At 47.5% G+C, this 18,540-nt stretch overlaps 1 protein-coding gene across 1 annotated transcript in view; it reads right to left on the reverse strand.

Annotated features, from left to right (window-relative positions):
• Positions 1-1,778: 1,778 nt before the first annotated feature.
• The window catches only part of LOC139447968 (pneumococcal serine-rich repeat protein-like), a 36,631-nt gene continuing 19,869 nt past the window's right edge, over positions 1,779-18,540 (reverse strand). The window contains exons 2-7 of the mRNA XM_071229468.1: positions 15,737-16,031; positions 15,385-15,417; positions 14,709-14,815; positions 14,294-14,367; positions 11,331-14,028; positions 1,779-11,156 (exon numbers count right to left, since the gene is read on the reverse strand). Coding sequence (XP_071085569.1) covers positions 3,303-11,156; positions 11,331-14,028; positions 14,294-14,367; positions 14,709-14,815; positions 15,385-15,417; positions 15,737-16,031 — 11,061 coding nt within the window. The 3' untranslated portion in view covers positions 1,779-3,302. The remainder of the gene's footprint in view (positions 11,157-11,330; positions 14,029-14,293; positions 14,368-14,708; positions 14,816-15,384; positions 15,418-15,736; positions 16,032-18,540) is intronic.

Consider the following 18,540-nt stretch of genomic DNA (forward strand, 5'->3'; position numbering starts at 1 on the left):
CACAATCACAAGCTTAGTGATAACATTCCTGATAACACAGCACATGACCTGGTTTGTTATCAACATTATTCATAAAATAATGGTTGGGCTGTTTTTTCTACATTTCCTTTAATAGCACTGTCTGTTAAGCTAATTTGTTTCGCTGTCATCTATACTGTAAGTCCGTGACATGTATGAGTGACAGGGCATTGTGAAGATATGAAATAGGTCATTAGTAATCTACTCACGAAAATAGAGATAGCAGTTGGAAACGCAAGGTTTAGGTTACGAGGTTTTGTGAAGCTCATTCTGTGTCTGGTTTTCGTACGCTGGCTTTAAAGACTGATTTTTATAGTGAAGTTTTATATAATCGTAAAGAAACATCTACACACAAAATTCAAAAGTCCTTATTTCGAGGAGTGCTGTGAGAAAAAATATGTCATTTGATATTGAGTGCAGAAGCGTCAGGTCATAAAACGCAAGAATCCATCATTTGGATATACTTTGCATTCTCATTATCCTCAGATGTATGTTTCGTGGTTGCGTATTGGTTCAGATTTTTTGTGAGAAAAATAACATTTCTACAGCATCACCCCAAAGAACGAAGCCGCTTGTAATACCGCATATGAAATAACTGATTATATAAGGATGTCTGTGATACTTGATACAACAGTGACATATCGTAGGGTCGGTTTCTGAAGTTATAACCACAACAATGAAACAATCAATCCTGTATGACCTTCCCCTCTTACGTGAGTCCGTGTTATGATAACACAGGACATTGATATGCAGTATCTGTTCTTGTTCATGTATAGGATGTCCTGTCAAGTGAACTAGCTGTGACCTAAATAGCATGTGCACCACTGAACGTCTGACAGTGTAGTGTAGGATTCTTTCTTGCTACTGGTTACTTCTATATCTACAGGTGCAGAACCAGGGCACGGTTATTATGACGTACCAGGCCGATGTCAAATGTGTAGTCTCAGGGAATCTTGTGTATGAAGTGTATCAACATGTATACACTATCAGGCAGCGTTTTGTCAGTTGATCCACAATGCTATCCCATACTAGGATCTTAAATGCAGTCATGTCACTCCCTTCTTCCCAGAACTGACGTATGCTATCAGTTGAGCAGCACTCGTTTTCCTTTTGCCATCCCTGATTTCAGTGATCCATTCATGTAATTTCATCAATGTTAAGCCCCATAAACTCTGTTTTAGGAAACTGGTTATTCTTTTATTCTCAGGGCGTCTTCAAGTAGCAAAGATCAGGACATCACCATGAGCAAGTATCAGGACACTATATTGTTCGCAGTATATTGTCATCTTTGTTTTTGCCCATGAGGACGTCACGCATGAACTCACGTACACGTGAACGCACGTTACCTGAGTAAGTGAGAAGGAGTTACTGCAGCTTTCAGCAATATTCACGGCGGGTCTTGCATTAGACGTACATGTATCAGGATATATCTACGCATCTATGACTTATCCGTTCTGTCGTCATACTTCGTGACAATTCGTGTGTTCCAATCCCATAATTCTTTTGGAGATGCTCCTTCGTGATCTTTCAGCACAATATCCATGGCAAGGGGTTTCATCCAAATAGTGGGTTCAGTGGTCTGACTCCCCACACAGACACCCCTCTATGTAGATGAAATACTCACCTCATTCATGGACTCATGGTCCTTAAACATTGGATACCTTTTACAGATTTGCTCTGTTCAATTTAAGGGAAAACAAAGTTGACAATGGTAATAATGATATAGTTTATTAATATAATGTATATATAGTGACGTAGCATCTTTGTATAGAAATATACATATTTACATATTTATAATATGTAACAACAATAAACAGGCGGACACAAACCACTAACCAAGTTCGAACCAGCAAACAAGCGAGTCAGTGTTAGGGGACACAACTCTTTGTGGTAGCTTGGCAGGCTTTTGGGCGCTGTACATTATCATTGCCAAGAGTGCCAAATTCAAATGCCATTTATTTCTGAAATATCCCAACATGGGTTGAAGAATATAAACATCTTCTATTATATTTGTTATTTAATAAGTGTAAGCAGATATTCATCATTTAGTACAGTACCGAAGGAATCTTAGGCGTCTCGCCAGTGATTCAACTTTCAGATGATATCAGATTAGCTAGAAATCTCACACATTGTGAAGGTATAATATACAGAATACTGTAAGTATGATAATGATATATCATGTATCCAATACTGATGGATGTACAATGCATATAATGAAATAGGGTCCTGAACGTAGCGATACGTCTATTGTAGATATCTGTATAAAAATGACGATTGCATTACTCGTAGCGCAAGGTGTTCCTTGTGACAGGAGTCCTAGTGAATGTCGATATGATGCCGAATCACGAAGCACCAAGACGAGAGTTCTGCCATCACTACTTATAGAAACTGAAAGAGTAAGCCTCAGTTCCACTTCCTTGTACCACACAGTGATACACTGCATCCTTGTCATGTCAGGGCACAATGGACGGAGTTGTCACATGGAACTCATTTCGTCATATAGTCCGTGATGAGCAGTAGAGGATGACACTGGGCTGTACACACCCATTCTCATTAAGTCGAACTTTTTGTCCCCCTGTCATCTCATTAACTCCGTTGTTGATGGCGTTGCTGCTAATGGGGATGTCGTGGATGATCTTATAAACATCGCAGAGGTGTTTACGATGGTAGACGAAACATGTAATGCCATGTGTTTATTCACTTGGAACAAAGTCAATGTATTGCAAGCAGTTTGTGAAATAGTCATTGTGACTCATTGTGGTATAGAAGTTTGTGAAATAATCTCTGTGACTCATCGTGGTACAAGCTACGTGTGAAATATTCACTGTGAGTCATCGTGGTAAACGCATCGTGTGAAATATTCACTGTGCGTCATCGTGGTACAAGCAGCGTGTGAAATATTCACTGTGCGTCATCGTGGTACAAGCAGCGTGTGGAATAGTCACTGTGCGTCATCGTGGTACAAGCAGCGTGTGAAATATTCACTGTGCGTCATTGTGGTACAAGCAGTTCCGGAGAGAAGCAATGTCCTACATAAGCTCGTGACTATAACTGCTAGCAGTTATGTTTCTTGCAGTTTAAGACGTGATTGTAGTCAATGTCTTGTGGGCAGATTTGGCCGTTGATGATTAAACAACAGGTCATTAAGATGATGACTCAGCTGGAAACAGCGATGAAGCCGACTCACCATGATGGTCCTGCGCTGGCTGGTGTTAACATCAATTGTATTCCATTAGTCCCGAGATGAAGGCTGCAATGTAGCAAATTAATCAAGTACAGTTAGATTATTTATGTAGTGGATGATGTTGGTTGTGTTGTGTTGTCGACTGGGTAACAGGTGTTGAAGATTGTGTCACGGCCGATGATGACTGCAATGACGACGTTGCAGAGGCTTGGACTGAGGCCGATGTCGACTGGGTAACAGGTGTGGAAGATTGTGCCACGGCCGAAGACGACTGCAATGGCGACGTTGCTGACGACTGTACTGAGACAGATGGCAACTGGGAAGCAGGTGTTGAAGATTGTGTCATAGCTGACGATGACTGCAATGATGACGTTGCTGCAGCTTGGACTGAGGCAGAGATCGACTGGGCAACAGGTGTTGAAGATTGTGTCACGGCCGATGAAGACTGCAATGACGACGTTGCGGAGGCTTGCTCTGAGGCCGATGTCGATTGGGCAACAGGTGTTGAAGATTGTGTCACGGCTGACGAGGACTGCAATGAAGACGTTGCTGAGGCTGGCACTGAGGCGGATGTCGACTGGGAAACAGGTGTTGAAGATTGTGTCAAGGCCGATGAAGACTGCAATGACGACATTGCGGAGGCTTGCTCTGAGGCAGATGTTGACTGGGCAACAGGTATTGAAGATTGTGTCACGGCCGATGAGGACTGCATTGACGACGTTGCTGAGGCTGGCAATGAGGCAGATGTCGACTGGGCAGCAGGTGTAGAAGATTGTGTCACGGCCGATGATGACTGCAATGACGACGTTGCAGAGGCATCGACAGAGGCAGATTTTGATTGAGCAACAGTTGTTGAAGATTGTGTCACGTCCGACGATGACTGCAATGACGACGTTGCAGAGTCTTGGACTGAGGCAGATGTCGACTGGGCAACAGGTGTTGAAGATTGTGTCACGGCCGACGATGACTGCAATGACGAAGTTGCAGAGGCTTCGACTGAGGCAGATGTCGATTCGGCAACAGGTGTTGAAGATTGTGTCACGGCCGATGAAGACTGCAATGACGACGCTGCGGAGGCTTGCTCTGAGACAGATGTCGATTGGGCAACAGGTATTGAAGATTGTGTCACGGCTGACGAGGACTGCAATGACGACGTTGCTGAGGCTGGCACTGAGGCGGATGTCGACTGGGAAACAGGTGTTGAAGATTGTGTCAAGGCCGATGAAGACTGCAATGACGACGTTGCGGAGGCTTGCTCTGAGGCAGATGTCGACTGGGCAACAGGTGTTGAAGATTGTGTCACGGCTGACGAGGACTGCAATGACGACGTTGCTGAGGCTGGCACTGAGGCGGATGTCGACTGGGAAACAGGTGTTGAAAATTGTGTCAAGGCCGATGAAGACTGCAATGACGACGTTGCGGAGGCTTGCTCTGAGGCAGATGTCGACTGGGCAACAGGTGTTGAAGATTGTGTCACGGCCGACGAGGACTGCATTGACGACGTTGCAGAGGCTGGCACTGAGGCAGATGTCGACTGGGCAGCAGGTGTTGAAGATTGTGTCACGGCCGACGATGACTGCAATGACAACATTGCAGAGGCATCGACAGAGGGAGATTTTGATTGGGCAACAGTTGTTGAAGATTGTGTCACGGCCGACGATGACTGCAATGACGACGTTGCAGAGTCTTGGACTGAGGCAGATGTCGACTGGGCAACAGGTGTTGAAGATTGAATCAAGGCTGACGATGACTGCAATGACGACGTTGCAGAGGTTTCGACTGAGGCAGATGTCCATTGGGCAGCAGGTGTTGAAGATTGTGTCACGGCCGATGAAGACTGCAATGACGACGTTGCAGAGGCTTCGACTGAGGCAGATGTCGATTTGGCAGCAGGTGTTGAAGATTGTGTCACGGCTGAAGATGACTGTAATGACGACGTTGCAGAGGCTTGTTCTGATGCAGAAGTCGATCGGGCAACAGGTGTTGAAGATTGTGTCACGGCCGACAACGACTGCAATGACGACGTTGCAGAGTCTTGGACTGAGGCAGATGTCGACTCGACAACAGGTGTTGAAGATTGTGTCACGGCTGACGATGACTGCAATGACGAAGTTGCAGAGGCTTCGACTGAGGCAGATGTCGATTCGTCAACAGGTGTTGAAGATTGTGTCACGGCCGATGAGGACTGCAATGACGACGTTGCAGAGGCTTCGAATGAGGCAGATGTCGACTGGGCAACAGGTGTTGAAGATTGTGTCACAGCCGATGATGACTGCAATGTTGACGTTGCAGAGGCTTCGACTGAGGCAGATGTTGATTGGGCAGCAGGTGTTGAAGATTGTGTCACGTCCGATGGAGACTGCATTGACGACGTTGCAGAGGGTTGCTCTGAGACAGATGTCGATTGGGCAACAGGTGTTGAAGATTGTGTCACGGCCGACAACGACTGCAATGACGACGTTGCAGAGGCATCGGGAGAGGCAGATGTCGATTCGGCAACAGGTGTTGAAGATTGTGTCACGGCCGATGGAGACTGCAATGACAACGTTGCAGAGGCATCGAGAGAGGCAGATGTCGATTGGGCAACAGGTGTTGAAGATTGTGTCACGGCCGATGGAGACTGCAATGACGACGTTGCAGAGGCTTGCTCTGAGACAGATGTCGATTGGGCAACAGGTGTTGAAGATTGTGTCACGGCCGATAAAGACTGCAATGACGACGTTGCAGAGGCTTCGACTGAGGCAGATGTCGATTGGGCAACAGGTGTTGAAGATTGTGTCACGGCCGATGGAGACTGCAATGACGACGTTGCAGAGGCTTGCTCTGAGACAGATGTCGATTGGGCAACTGGTGTTGAAGATTGTGTCACGGCCGACGAGGACTGCATTGACGACGTTGCTGAGGCTACGACTGAGGCAGATGTTGATTGGGCTGCAGGTGTTGAAGATTGTGTCACGGCCGACGAGGACTGCAATGACGACGTTGCAGAGGCTTCGACTGAGGCAGATGTCGACTGGGCAACAGGTGTTGAAGATTGTGTCACGGCCGATGATGACTGCAATGTTGACGTTGCAGAGGCTTCGACTGAGGCAGATGTCGATTGGGCAGCAGGTGTTGAAGATTGTGTCAAGGCTGACGATGACTGTAATGATGACGTTGCAGAGGCTTGCTGTGATGCAGATGTCGACTGGGCAACAGGTGTTGAAGATTGTGTCACGGCCGACAACGACTGCATTGACGACGTTGCAGAGTCTTGGACAGAGGCAGATGTCGACTGGGCAACAGGTGTTGAAGATTGTGTCACGGCCGATGGAGACTGCAATGACGACGTTGCGGAGGCTTGCTCTGAGACAGATGTCGATTGGGCAACAGGTGTTGAAGATTGTGTCACGGCCGATGATGACTGCAATGTTGACGTTGCAGAGGCTTCGACTGAGGCAGATGTTGATTGGGCAGCAGGTGTTGAAGATTGTGTCACGGCTGACGATGACTGTAATGACGACGTTGCAGAGGCATCGAGAGAGGCAGATGTCGACTGGGCAACATGTGTTGAAGATTGTGTCACGGCCGACAACGACTGCAATGACGACGTTGCAGAGGCTTGCTCTGAGACAGATGTCGACTGGGCAGCAGGTGTTGAAGATTGTGTCACGGCCGACAACGACTGCAATGACGACGTTGCGGAGGCTTGCTCTGAGACAGATGTCGATTGGGCAACTGGTGTTGAAGATTGTGTCACGGCCGACGAGGACTGCATTGACGACGTTGCTGAGGCTACGACTGAGGCAGATGTCGACTGGGCAACAGGTGTTGAAGATTGTGTCACGGCCGATGATGACTGCAATGTTGACGTTGCAGAGGCTTCAACTGAGGCAGATGTCGATTGGGCAGCAGGTGTTGAAGATTGTGTCACGGCTGACGATGACTGTAATGACGACGTTGCAGAGGCTTGCTGTGATGCAGATGTCGACTGGGCAACAGGTGTTGAAGATTGTGTCACGGCCGACAACGACTGCAATGACGACGTTGCAGAGTCTTGGACAGAGGCAGATGTCGATTGGGCAACAGGTGTTGAAGATTGTGTCACGGCCGATGGAGACTGCAATGACGACGTTGCGGAGGCTTGCTCTGAGACAGATGTCGATTGGGCAACAGGTTTTGAAGATTGTGTCACGGCCGACGAGGACTGCATTGACGACGTTGCTGAGGCTGGCACTGAGGCAGATGTCGACTTAGCAGCAGGTGTTGAAAATTGTGTCACGGCCGATGAGGACTGTAATGACGACGTTGCAGAGGCTTCGACTGAGGCAGATGTTGATTGGGCAGCAGGTGTTGAAGATTGTGTCACGGCCGATGATGACTCTAATGACGACGTTGCAGAGGCTTCGACTGATACAGATGTCGATTGGGCAACAGGTGTTGAAGATTGTGTCACGGCCGATGATGATTGCAATGTCGACGTTCCTAACGATTTGACTGAGGCAGATGTAGACTGGGTAACAGGTGTTGAAGATTGTGTTGCGGCCGACGAGGACGGCAATGACGACGTTGCAGAGGCTTGTTCTGTCGCAGATGTCGACTGGGCAACAGGTGTTGAAGATTGTGTTACATCCGACGATGACTGCAATGTTGACGTTGCAGAGGCTTCGACTGAGGCAGATGTCGACTGGGCAACAGGTGTTGAAGATTGAATCACGGCTGACAATGACTGCAATGACGACGTTGCAGAGGCTTCGACTGATACAGATGTCGATTGGGCAACAGGTGTTGAAGATTGTGTCACGGCCGATGATGACTGCAATGTCGACGTTCCTAACGATTTGACTGAGGCAGATGTAGATTGGGTAACAGGTGTTGAAGATTGTGTTGCGGCCGACGAGGACGGCAATGACGACGTTGCAGAGGCTTGCTCTGTCGCAGATGTCGACTGGGCAACAGGTGTTGAAGATTGTGTCACGGCCGATGATGACTGCAATGTTGACGTTGCAGAGGCTTCGACTGAGGCAGATGTCGATTGGGCAGCAGGTGTTGAAGATTGTGTCAAGGCTGACGATGACTGTAATGATGACGTTGCAGAGGCTTGCTGTGATGCAGATGTCGACAGGGCAACAGGTGTTGAAGATTGTGTCACGGCCGACAACGACTGCAATGACGACGTTCCAGAGTCTTGGACAGAGGCAGATGTCGACTGGGCAACAGGTGTTGAAGATTGTGTCACGGCCGATGGAGACTGCAATGACGACGTTGCGGAGGCTTGCTCTGAGACAGATGTCGATTGGGCAACAGGTGTTGAAGATTGTGTCACGGCCAACGAGGACTGCATTGACGACGTTGCAGAGGCTGGCACTGAGGCAGATGTCGACTTAGCAGCAGGTGTTGAAAATTGTGTCACGGCCGACGAGGACTGTAATGACGACGTTGCAGAGGCTTCGACTGAGGCAGATGTTGATTGGGCAGCAGGTGTTGAAGATTGTGTCACGGCCGATGGAGACTGCAATGACGACGTTGCAGAGGCTTCGACTGAGGCAGATGTCGACTGGGCAACAGGTGTTGAAGATTGTGTCACGGCCGATGATGACTGCAATGTTGACGTTGCAGAGGCTTCGACTGAGGCAGATGTTGATTGGGCAGCAGGTGTTGAAGATTGTGTCACGGCTGACGATGACTGTAATGACGACGTTGCAGAGGCATCGAGAGAGGCAGATGTCGACTGGGCAACATGTGTTGAAGATTGTGTCACGGCCGACAACGACTGCAATGACGACGTTGCAGAGGCTTGCTCTGAGACAGACGTCGATTGGGCAACAGGTGTTGAAGATTGTGTCACGGCCGACAACGGCTGAAATGACGACGTTGCAGAGGCATCGAGAGAGGCAGATGTCGACTGGGCAACATGTGTTGAAGATTGTGTCACGGCCGACAACGACTGCAATGACGACGTTGCAGAGGCTTGCTCTGAGACAGATGTCGATTGGGCAACTGGTGTTGAAGATTGTGTCACGGCCGACGAGGACTGCATTGACGACGTTGCAGAGGCTTCGACTGAGGCAGATGTCGATTGGGCAACAGGTGTTGAAGATTGTGTCACGGCCGACGATGACAGTAAGGACGACGTTGCAGAGGCTTGCTCTGATGCAGATGTCGACTGGGCAGCAGGTGTTGAAGATTGTGTCACGGCCGACAACGACTGCAATGACGACGTTGCGGAGGCTTGCTCTGAGACAGATGTTGATTGGGCAACTGGTGTTGAAGATTTTGTCACGGCCGACGAGGACTGCATTGACGACGTTGCTGAGGCTACGACTGAGGCAGATGTCGACTGGGCAACAGGTGTTGAAGATTGTGTCACGGCCGATGATGACTGCAATGTTGACGTTGCAGAGGCTTCAACTGAGGCAGATGTCGATTGGGCAGCAGGTGTTGAAGATTGTGTCACGGCTGACGATGACTGTAATGACGACGTTGCAGAGGCTTGCTGTGATGCAGATGTCGACTGGGCAACAGGTGTTGAAGATTGAATCACGGCTGACGATGACTGCAATGACGACGTTGCAGAGGTTTCGACTGATACAGATGTCGATTGGGCAACAGGTGTTGAAGATTGTGTCACGGCCGATGATGACTGCAATGTCGACGTTCCTAACGATTTGACTGAGGCAGATGTAGACTGGGTAACAGGTGTTGAAGATTGTGTTGCGGCCGACGAGGACGGCAATGACGACGTTGCAGAGGCTTGCTCTATCGCAGATGTCGACTGGGCAACAGGTGTTGAAGATTGTGTCACGGCCGATGATGACTGCAATGTTGACGTTGCAGAGGCTTCGACTGAGGCAGATGTCGATTGGGCAGCAGGTGTTGAAGATTGTGTCAAGGCTGACGATGACTGTAATGATGACGTTGCAGAGGCTTGCTGTGATGCAGATGTCGACAGGGCAACAGGTGTTGAAGATTGTGTCACGGCCGACAACGACTGCAATGACGACGTTGCAGAGTCTTGGACAGAGGCAGATGTCGACTGGGCAACAGGTGTTGAAGATTGTGTCACGGCCGATGGAGACTGCAATGACGACGTTGCGGAGGCTTGCTCTGAGACAGATGTCGATTGGGCAACAGGTGTTGAAGATTGTGTCACGGCCAACGAGGACTGCATTGACGACGTTGCAGAGGCTGGCACTGAGGCAGATGTCGACTTAGCAGCAGGTGTTGAAAATTGTGTCACGGCCGACGAGGACTGTAATGACGACGTTGCAGAGGCTTCGACTGAGGCAGATGTTGATTGGGCAGCAGGTGTTGAAGATTGTGTCACGGCCGATGATGACTGCAATGACGACGTTGCAGAGGCTTCGACTGAGGCAGATGTCGACTGGGCAACAGGTGTTGAAGATTGTGTCACGGCCGATGATGACTGCAATGTTGACGTTGCAGAGGCTTCGACTGAGGCAGATGTTGATTGGGCAGCAGGTGTTGAAGATTGTGTCACGGCTGACGATGACTGTAATGACGACGTTGCTGAGGCATCGAGAGAGGCAGATGTCGACTGGGCAACATGTGTTGAAGATTGTGTCACGGCCGACAACGACTGCAATGACGACGTTGCAGAGGCTTGCTCTGAGACAGATGTCGATTGGGCAACAGGTGTTGAAGATTGTGTCACGGCCGACAACGGCTGAAATGACGACGTTGCAGAGGCATCGAGAGAGGCAGATGTCGACTGGGCAACATGTGTTGAAGATTGTGTCACGGCCGACAACGACTGCAATGACGACGTTGCAGAGGCTTGCTCTGAGACAGATGTCGATTGGGCAACTGGTGTTGAAGATTGTGTCACGGCCGACGAGGACTGCATTGACGACGTTGCAGAGGCTTCGACTGAGGCAGATGTCGATTGGGCAACAGGTGTTGAAGATTGTGTCACGGCCGACGATGACAGTAAGGACGACGTTGCAGAGGCTTGCTCTGATGCAGATGTCGACTGGGCAGCAGGTGTTGAAGATTGTGTCACGGCCGACAACGACTGCAATGACGACGTTGCGGAGGCTTGCTCTGAGACAGATGTCGATTGGGCAACTGGTGTTGAAGATTTTGTCACGGCCGACGAGGACTGCATTGACGACGTTGCTGAGGCTACGACTGAGGCAGATGTTGATTGGGCAGCAGGTGTTGAAGATTGTGTCACGTCCGATGATGACTGCAATGACGACGTTGCAGAGGCTTCGACTGAGGCAGATGTCGACTGGGCAACAGGTGTTGAAGATTGTGTCACGGCCGATGATGACTGCAATGTTGACGTTGCAGAGGCTTCGACTGAGGCAGATGTTGATTGGGCAACAGGTGTTGAAGATTGTGTCACGGCTGACGATGACTGTAATGACGACGTTGCAGAGGCATCGAGAGAGGCAGATGTCGACTGGGCAACATGTGTTGAAGATTGTGTCACGGCCGACAACGACTGCAATGACGACGTTGCAGAGGCTTGCTCTGAGACAGATGTCGATTGGGCAACAGGTGTTGAAGATTGTGTCACGGCCGACAACGGCTGAAATGACGACGTTGCAGAGGCATCGAGAGAGGCAGATGTCGACTGGGCAACATGTGTTGAAGATTGTGTCACGGCCGACAACGACTGCAATGACGACGTTGCAGAGGCTTGCTCTGAGACAGATGTCGATTGGGCAACTGGTGTTGAAGATTGTGTCACGGCCGACGAGGACTGCATTGACGACGTTGCAGAGGCTTCGACTGAGGCAGATGTCGATTGGGCAACAGGTGTTGAAGATTGTGTCACGGCCGACGATGACAGTAAGGACGACGTTGCAGAGGCTTGCTCTGATGCAGATGTCGACTGGGCAGCAGGTGTTGAAGATTGTGTCACGGCCGACAACGACTGCAATGACGACGTTGCGGAGGCTTGCTCTGAGACAGATGTCGATTGGGCAACTGGTGTTGAAGATTTTGTCACGGCCGACGAGGACTGCATTGACGACGTTGCTGAGGCTACGACTGAGGCAGATGTCGACTGGGCAACAGGTGTTGAAGATTGTGTCACGGCCGATGATGACTGCAATGTTGACGTTGCAGAGGCTTCAACTGAGGCAGATGTCGATTGGGCAGCAGGTGTTGAAGATTGTGTCACGGCTGACGATGACTGTAATGACGACGTTGCAGAGGCTTGCTGTGATGCAGATGTCGACTGGGCAACAGGTGTTGAAGATTGTGTCACGGCCGACAACGACTGCAATGACGACGTTGCAGAGTCTTGGACAGAGGCAGATGTCGATTGGGCAACAGGTGTTGAAGATTGTGTCACGGCCGATGGAGACTGCAATGACGACGTTGCGGAGGCTTGCTCTGAGACAGATGTCGATTGGGCAACAGGTGTTAAAGATTGTGTCACGGCCGACGAGGACTGCATTGACGACGTTGCTGAGGCTGGCACTGAGGCAGATGTCGACTTAGCAGCAGGTGTTGAAAATTGTGTCACGGCCGATGAGGACTGTAATGACGACGTTGCAGAGGCTTCGACTGAGGCAGATGTTGATTGGGCAGCAGGTGTTGAAGATTGTGTCACGGCCGATGATGACTCTAATGACGACGTTGCAGAGGCTTCGACTGATACAGATGTCGATTGGGCAACAGGTGTTGAAGATTGTGTCACGGCCGATGATGACTGCAATGTCGACGTTCCTAACGATTTGACTGAGGCAGATGTAGACTGGGTAACAGGTGTTGAAGATTGTGTTGCGGCCGACGAGGACGGCAATGACGACGTTGCAGAGGCTTGTTCTGTCGCAGATGTCGACTGGGCAACAGGTGTTGAAGATTGTGTTACATCCGACGATGATTGCAATGACGACGTTGCTGGCGATTGGACTGAGGCAGATGTCGACTGGGAATCAGATGTTGAAGATTGTGTCACGGCCGACGACATTTGCAATGACGATGTTGCGGAGGCTTGCTCTGAGACAGATGTCGACTGGGCAACAGGTGTTGAAGATTGTGTTACATCCGATGATGACTGCAATGTTGACGTTGCGGAGGCTTGGACTGAGGCCGATGTCGACTGGGCAACAATTGTTGAAGATTGTGTCACGGCCGACGATGACTGCAATGACAACGTTGCAGCTGCTTGGACTGCGGCCGATGTAGAATCGGAAACAGGTGTTGAAGATTGTGTCACGGCCGACGATGACTGCAATGACGACGTTGCTGGCGATTGGACTAAGGCAGATATCGACTGAGCAACAGGTGTTGAAGATTGTGTCACGGCCGACGACGATAGCAATGACGACGTTTCGGAGGCTTTGACTGAGGCAGATGTTGACTGGGCAACAGGTGTTGAAGATTGTGTCACGGCCGACGATGACTGCAATGACGACGTTGCGGAAGCTTCGACTGAGGCAGATATCGACTGGGCAATAGCTGTTGAAGATTGTGTCACGGCTGACGACGAAGACGTTACTGGCGTAGTAGATTGTATTACAGACCGCCCAGCAACTGATGACGAAGGCTCTGTCGACGTAGATGACACCTGTACCGAAGCTAAAACTGCAGCTGGGGACGACTGAACTGTGGTTGATGATGGAGGCGTTGATGTAGTCGATGATGTAGAACTGGGTATTGGAGGACATACTGCATCAACGTTTACGTCGCTTGACGATGTAGTTAATACCCAACACTCCCTGTCGGGGTCGACGTTCAACGTTCCGACTTTTCCATCTTTTGCTTGGGCAATGATGAACTGCGCCAAGAGGTCATTGAACATTGTTCCCAGGTTGACTCCGTTCCTTGACACTAACAGCTCGTAGATAAAGATTAAACTGCAGTTTCTGAAAAGAATCGGAAAGTATTAACAAAGTTTTGCCAGGGTCATGGGAGGTCATCTCAACATTAAAAGACCAATTGTTTGATTGGCATTTCTAATAATGTCTCGGGATTTTACAAAGAAATATGAAGGCTGGATATGCCGAATGAAAACACTGTGGCTAGTGGTAGTTCCTTGATAATATGCAAGGAGGCGTTGGAACTTAATTCATTAACTGATAGTGTCATAAATTGAGATTTGTGCACAGTCACATTAGGTGTTGATATTACCTTATCTCCAGTACATTACAGCTAAAGTCCTTGCCCTTCAATGGTGAGCCGTCAAGGAGTAACGTCTTCTTCAGCTGAAAAAGGAACGCGCCGCTGTTATGTCCCACGGTTATAGTAATTGTGAATCTTAAATAGTGTTGTGTTTGTTTGTTAAACGTCTGGCTCAGCAATATTCCAGCTACATGATAGCGAACTGTAAATAATTGAGTCTGGACCAGACAGTTATGACCATCGATCCACTCAATTGGGATGTGATGACATGCATCAACCAAGTCAGCGAGCCTGACCACCCGATCCCGTTAGTCGCCTCTTAACAATATGTATAATAACGTACTATTTAAATTGATATTCTTACATTTTTGGGAAACGTCCATATTTTATTTTACTGCTTTTCGGTTCAATCAATTCGTGTTACCTGGTTGCAGAACTCGGTGGCTGCCTCCTTGAACTCAGGGCTTGCGGGGTCGGCGAGTTCCGGGGTATATGTCCTATTTGTCACTCGGAGACTGGTCTGCACGCGCCCTTGAAGTAGGAGGTCAGGGGTCAGAACGTGGGAATACCGCAGGGCCACGCAGTATAAGCGGAAACTTCAATAATTCCGACTACGTTACACCGAAACATTGTAATATCTTTCAGATCGACGGATCTACTGTCGTGGGGGCCCGGTTAGGCAAGTGAATATGATAAGCTGACCAGGGTATGGCGTGAGACGTTGCTCATAATATCATCCACTGGTTATCTCTCCCGGAATAGGGTATTACAAGCTGCCGTGATAGCAAGAACATTCCCTTACTCACGTGACGGTCCCAGCAACATCAACACTGTGATGTTATATCATAGTTCTCGGACTATGGATAGATCCATGTGTGCATGGTGCGCGCTGACGTAGCGAGGCTTCATTCAAAGTGTACAGGCACCTCTAATCGGTACGCCAAGTGGTAGATTCGGAACACACTGGTGCTATTAATTCCAAGTTATTCTGTTTGTACAAGCTTTTGTTCTTGTTGGCAAACGTTTTCGTTCTGCAATATGTATATTTCTAAAAATATCTTCATTTTAATTTCAAGATACGAATCAACTATTGTACTTACCAAATGGAACTGGACCAGATGACTTCTGTGTAACTGAAAAATACAGGCATCACAGTCAGAGATTTGATTAATAATTAATCGAACGTCCATTTGGCTAATATATCAGTGACACTTAAACTTTCAATAGAGTGATATTGTTTGATAGGCATTACTTAGAAGTTGACGGATGACACAGTGGACACAATTTATGCATAACATAACATTTACAGTATTAAAAAAATTGTTATCCATAAATTGTGTCAACTTTGGAATAGAGAGATAGTCAGTTCTTGACAACGGATGCTGATGTAAAACGTAATAAAGTTTCGATGCATTACAACATCGTTACAACTGACGACACAGGTACACTCACGTATGGCTGACACGACGATGGAGCTGATGATGATGCTGATGAGAAGAAAAAGGAGGATGAGGAAAACGCAGAATTTCCGGTTGGATCTCCTCTTGGCGGAGTCGTCACTGGAGGCGTCGGTGGTGCTGACAACATCGTCCGTGGCGTGATACGTGGGCACGTAGTAGAATCGGTACGCGCCCTGTAGTTCCTGGTAGTCCGCGCCATTGTCGTAGGCCAGCATATGGCTGAAGTACTTGTCCTCCTTCGTGTTGAGGTCCTCCGAGCTAAAGTTCAGGTTCGTCAGATGTGGCCACTAAAATTGATAGAGTGAGTGAGTGAGTGGGTTGGTGGATGAGTGAGTGAGTGAGTGAGTGAGTGAGTGAGTGAGTGAGTTTAATGTTCCTTTGAAAATAATTTATGTTATATCACGTCCGTGAAAAAAGCGCGAAGTAATCAAAGTCTTAGACGTTTTCCACTTTGGTGAAACACACGAGCACGGATATGGTGCTGATAAACCTTAACAACATATTCAGACCAACCAGGATTGAACAACGAACTGCGGCGACAAGGTTGTTTGGTCCACGCCTGTCCACCAGGAATTCATATACGGATGTCGGTTTCGGAGTTGCATACATGTTGGCGTGAGACGTTTGGGTTTGAACAGCTTTCTCACGACAATGTGCGAGGCAAATGTTGCCGATCTAAGACATTTACTACGAGCATGGGTATGATGCTGCGAAAAAAATAATCATTTTTTTTATTTTTGACCCACGAAGAAATAAAATAATGTCCAATTTACAAGATGTGTTTTTTGATTGTATTGAATCATGACGAAGTCTATTTTGTGTTTGGTTGTAAGGATTATAAACGACAAGAAAGAACTTCTTTGAGAGCCATTTAGAAGATGATAACGGTGTTAGAACCACCATCGAAACGTCGCGCCTTATTGACATAAAGAACTTGTTCATCCATACATCGTATCCTTACTTAGTGACAAGAAGGAAGTACGTCGTCAGGTAAGAAGACAGAACCAACATTGTTTGAATTTTTAATATATATCTTATATCGTGCTTGGTAGGTCATCTGTTGTTCACGTGCACTTCATGTGTACATATAAACTTATCACTGATATGTCCCATTATGCTGGAGGTACTAGAATTTCATGTAATGACCTCTTGCTGAGTTGGAGGTTTTACTTCTTAAAAGTAAGACCCAGTAGCAGGTCTTACTTTTGAAAGTAAGACTTATTACCGGGTCTTACTTTTGAAAGTAAGACCTCTTATCGGGTCTTACTGTTTAAAGTAAAACCTTGCCCTGATTTCGACACAAACCAAGTTTACAGTCAAAACCGGATTTACGACATTAGCAAATTTAGCCCACATGAACGCTTTAGTGTGATATTTTGTACAAAGTTACAGTATAGGTTGAATTCAGACTTTAGTGTTGGAAACATGTAGAGAAATTTAGTCAACAATTTTGAGTAAGAATTCTCAAGTTTGTTTCGAGAAATCGGAGCCCGTTTCAGATACCCGGTTTTCTTAATCCTTCAACGACAAAAATAAACCAAATTTTCAACAATTCTTTATTTCAGTTGAAATTAATAGTTAACGAAAACTGCTTGTCTTTGCATTTTCCACAGTTAACAGAAACTTTTGATTCTGGTTCAGAAGTTTGAGCAGTTGGTTCAAAATCAACTTTTCTCTTTCTGTCGGGGACAACGCACAACAGGTCGGAAACTGATGCCTTTTGGTCATCTGAAGACCTCTTGTACACCCGAACGGCTTCACTGCGGTGAAACTGTATTAAACTGAAGAACCAAATTCAATCTATTACAACAGATTCCAATCCTCCAAAGTGCGAATGCATTTAAATAGTAGTTATACATAGATGCTGCATAAATACATTCTCCAAACTGTACAGTTCAGTATTTAGAGTGGTAATATAGACAGTTTCTTCAGTGCTGTGAAGTAGAATGCATTAGTTTCCTCGACTCCTTTGTCTCACGCAACCCATGAAGAACTCGGGTTAACTAACAGGATCGGCTAGTCAGGCTCGCTGACATGGTTGATGCATGTCATCGTATCCTAATTGCGCAGATCGATGCTCATGATGTCAATCACTGGATTGTCTGGTTCAGGTTGATTATTTACAGACCACTGTCACAGAGCTGGAATATTGCTGAGTGCGGCCTCAAACAACAAACAAACAAACGTTTGTCCCATGCAACAGATATGACGGAACAGCTACAACATATACTGGAGGAAGGACACAAGGGATTAGTGACGGAACGTCCGAGGGTACCAACCCCTTGCTCCAGGCATTTGGCATACCACTTAATTCATCTTGCACACATTTTAAGAAATCGTAATTCAATTGGGTGTGCACACCTTGTACAAGTACATTAGGCAGGGATTTCCAATTTGAATGTACGACTATGCATGTTTATAAGCTAAGGGCCAAATATAATGATTTGTCACTCTTTCCAAGAGCAAAAAAGACAACATAACATAAATGTCAACACTGAAATATTGGCATGCGCTTTCCAGATAGACATTTCATGGCATCTAGAACTGGAATTCCACTTCAGAAGGTTCGGCATCCGGCATACGTCAAGGTGGGGTGGACGGTTAGCGAAGCGGACACCTTCTTCAAGAGATGCATTTGTTTGACAAAAACGTTCGCGTGTGTCCCAAGGACAATCAAATCATCAACATCCAAGACATTAACATTTCGCCTTGTGTCATATATATTTTGTATTGAAGTAACGGTAAAAAAGTTCAGTGATATTGCATTTATCCTATTATATAGCAGGACGTACAGCA

This window comes from Haliotis cracherodii, unplaced genomic scaffold, assembly GCF_022045235.1.
Source record: "Haliotis cracherodii isolate W230 unplaced genomic scaffold, xgHalCrac1.p SCAF_7, whole genome shotgun sequence".
In the NCBI taxonomy this organism is placed as follows: domain Eukaryota; kingdom Metazoa; phylum Mollusca; class Gastropoda; order Lepetellida; family Haliotidae; genus Haliotis; species Haliotis cracherodii.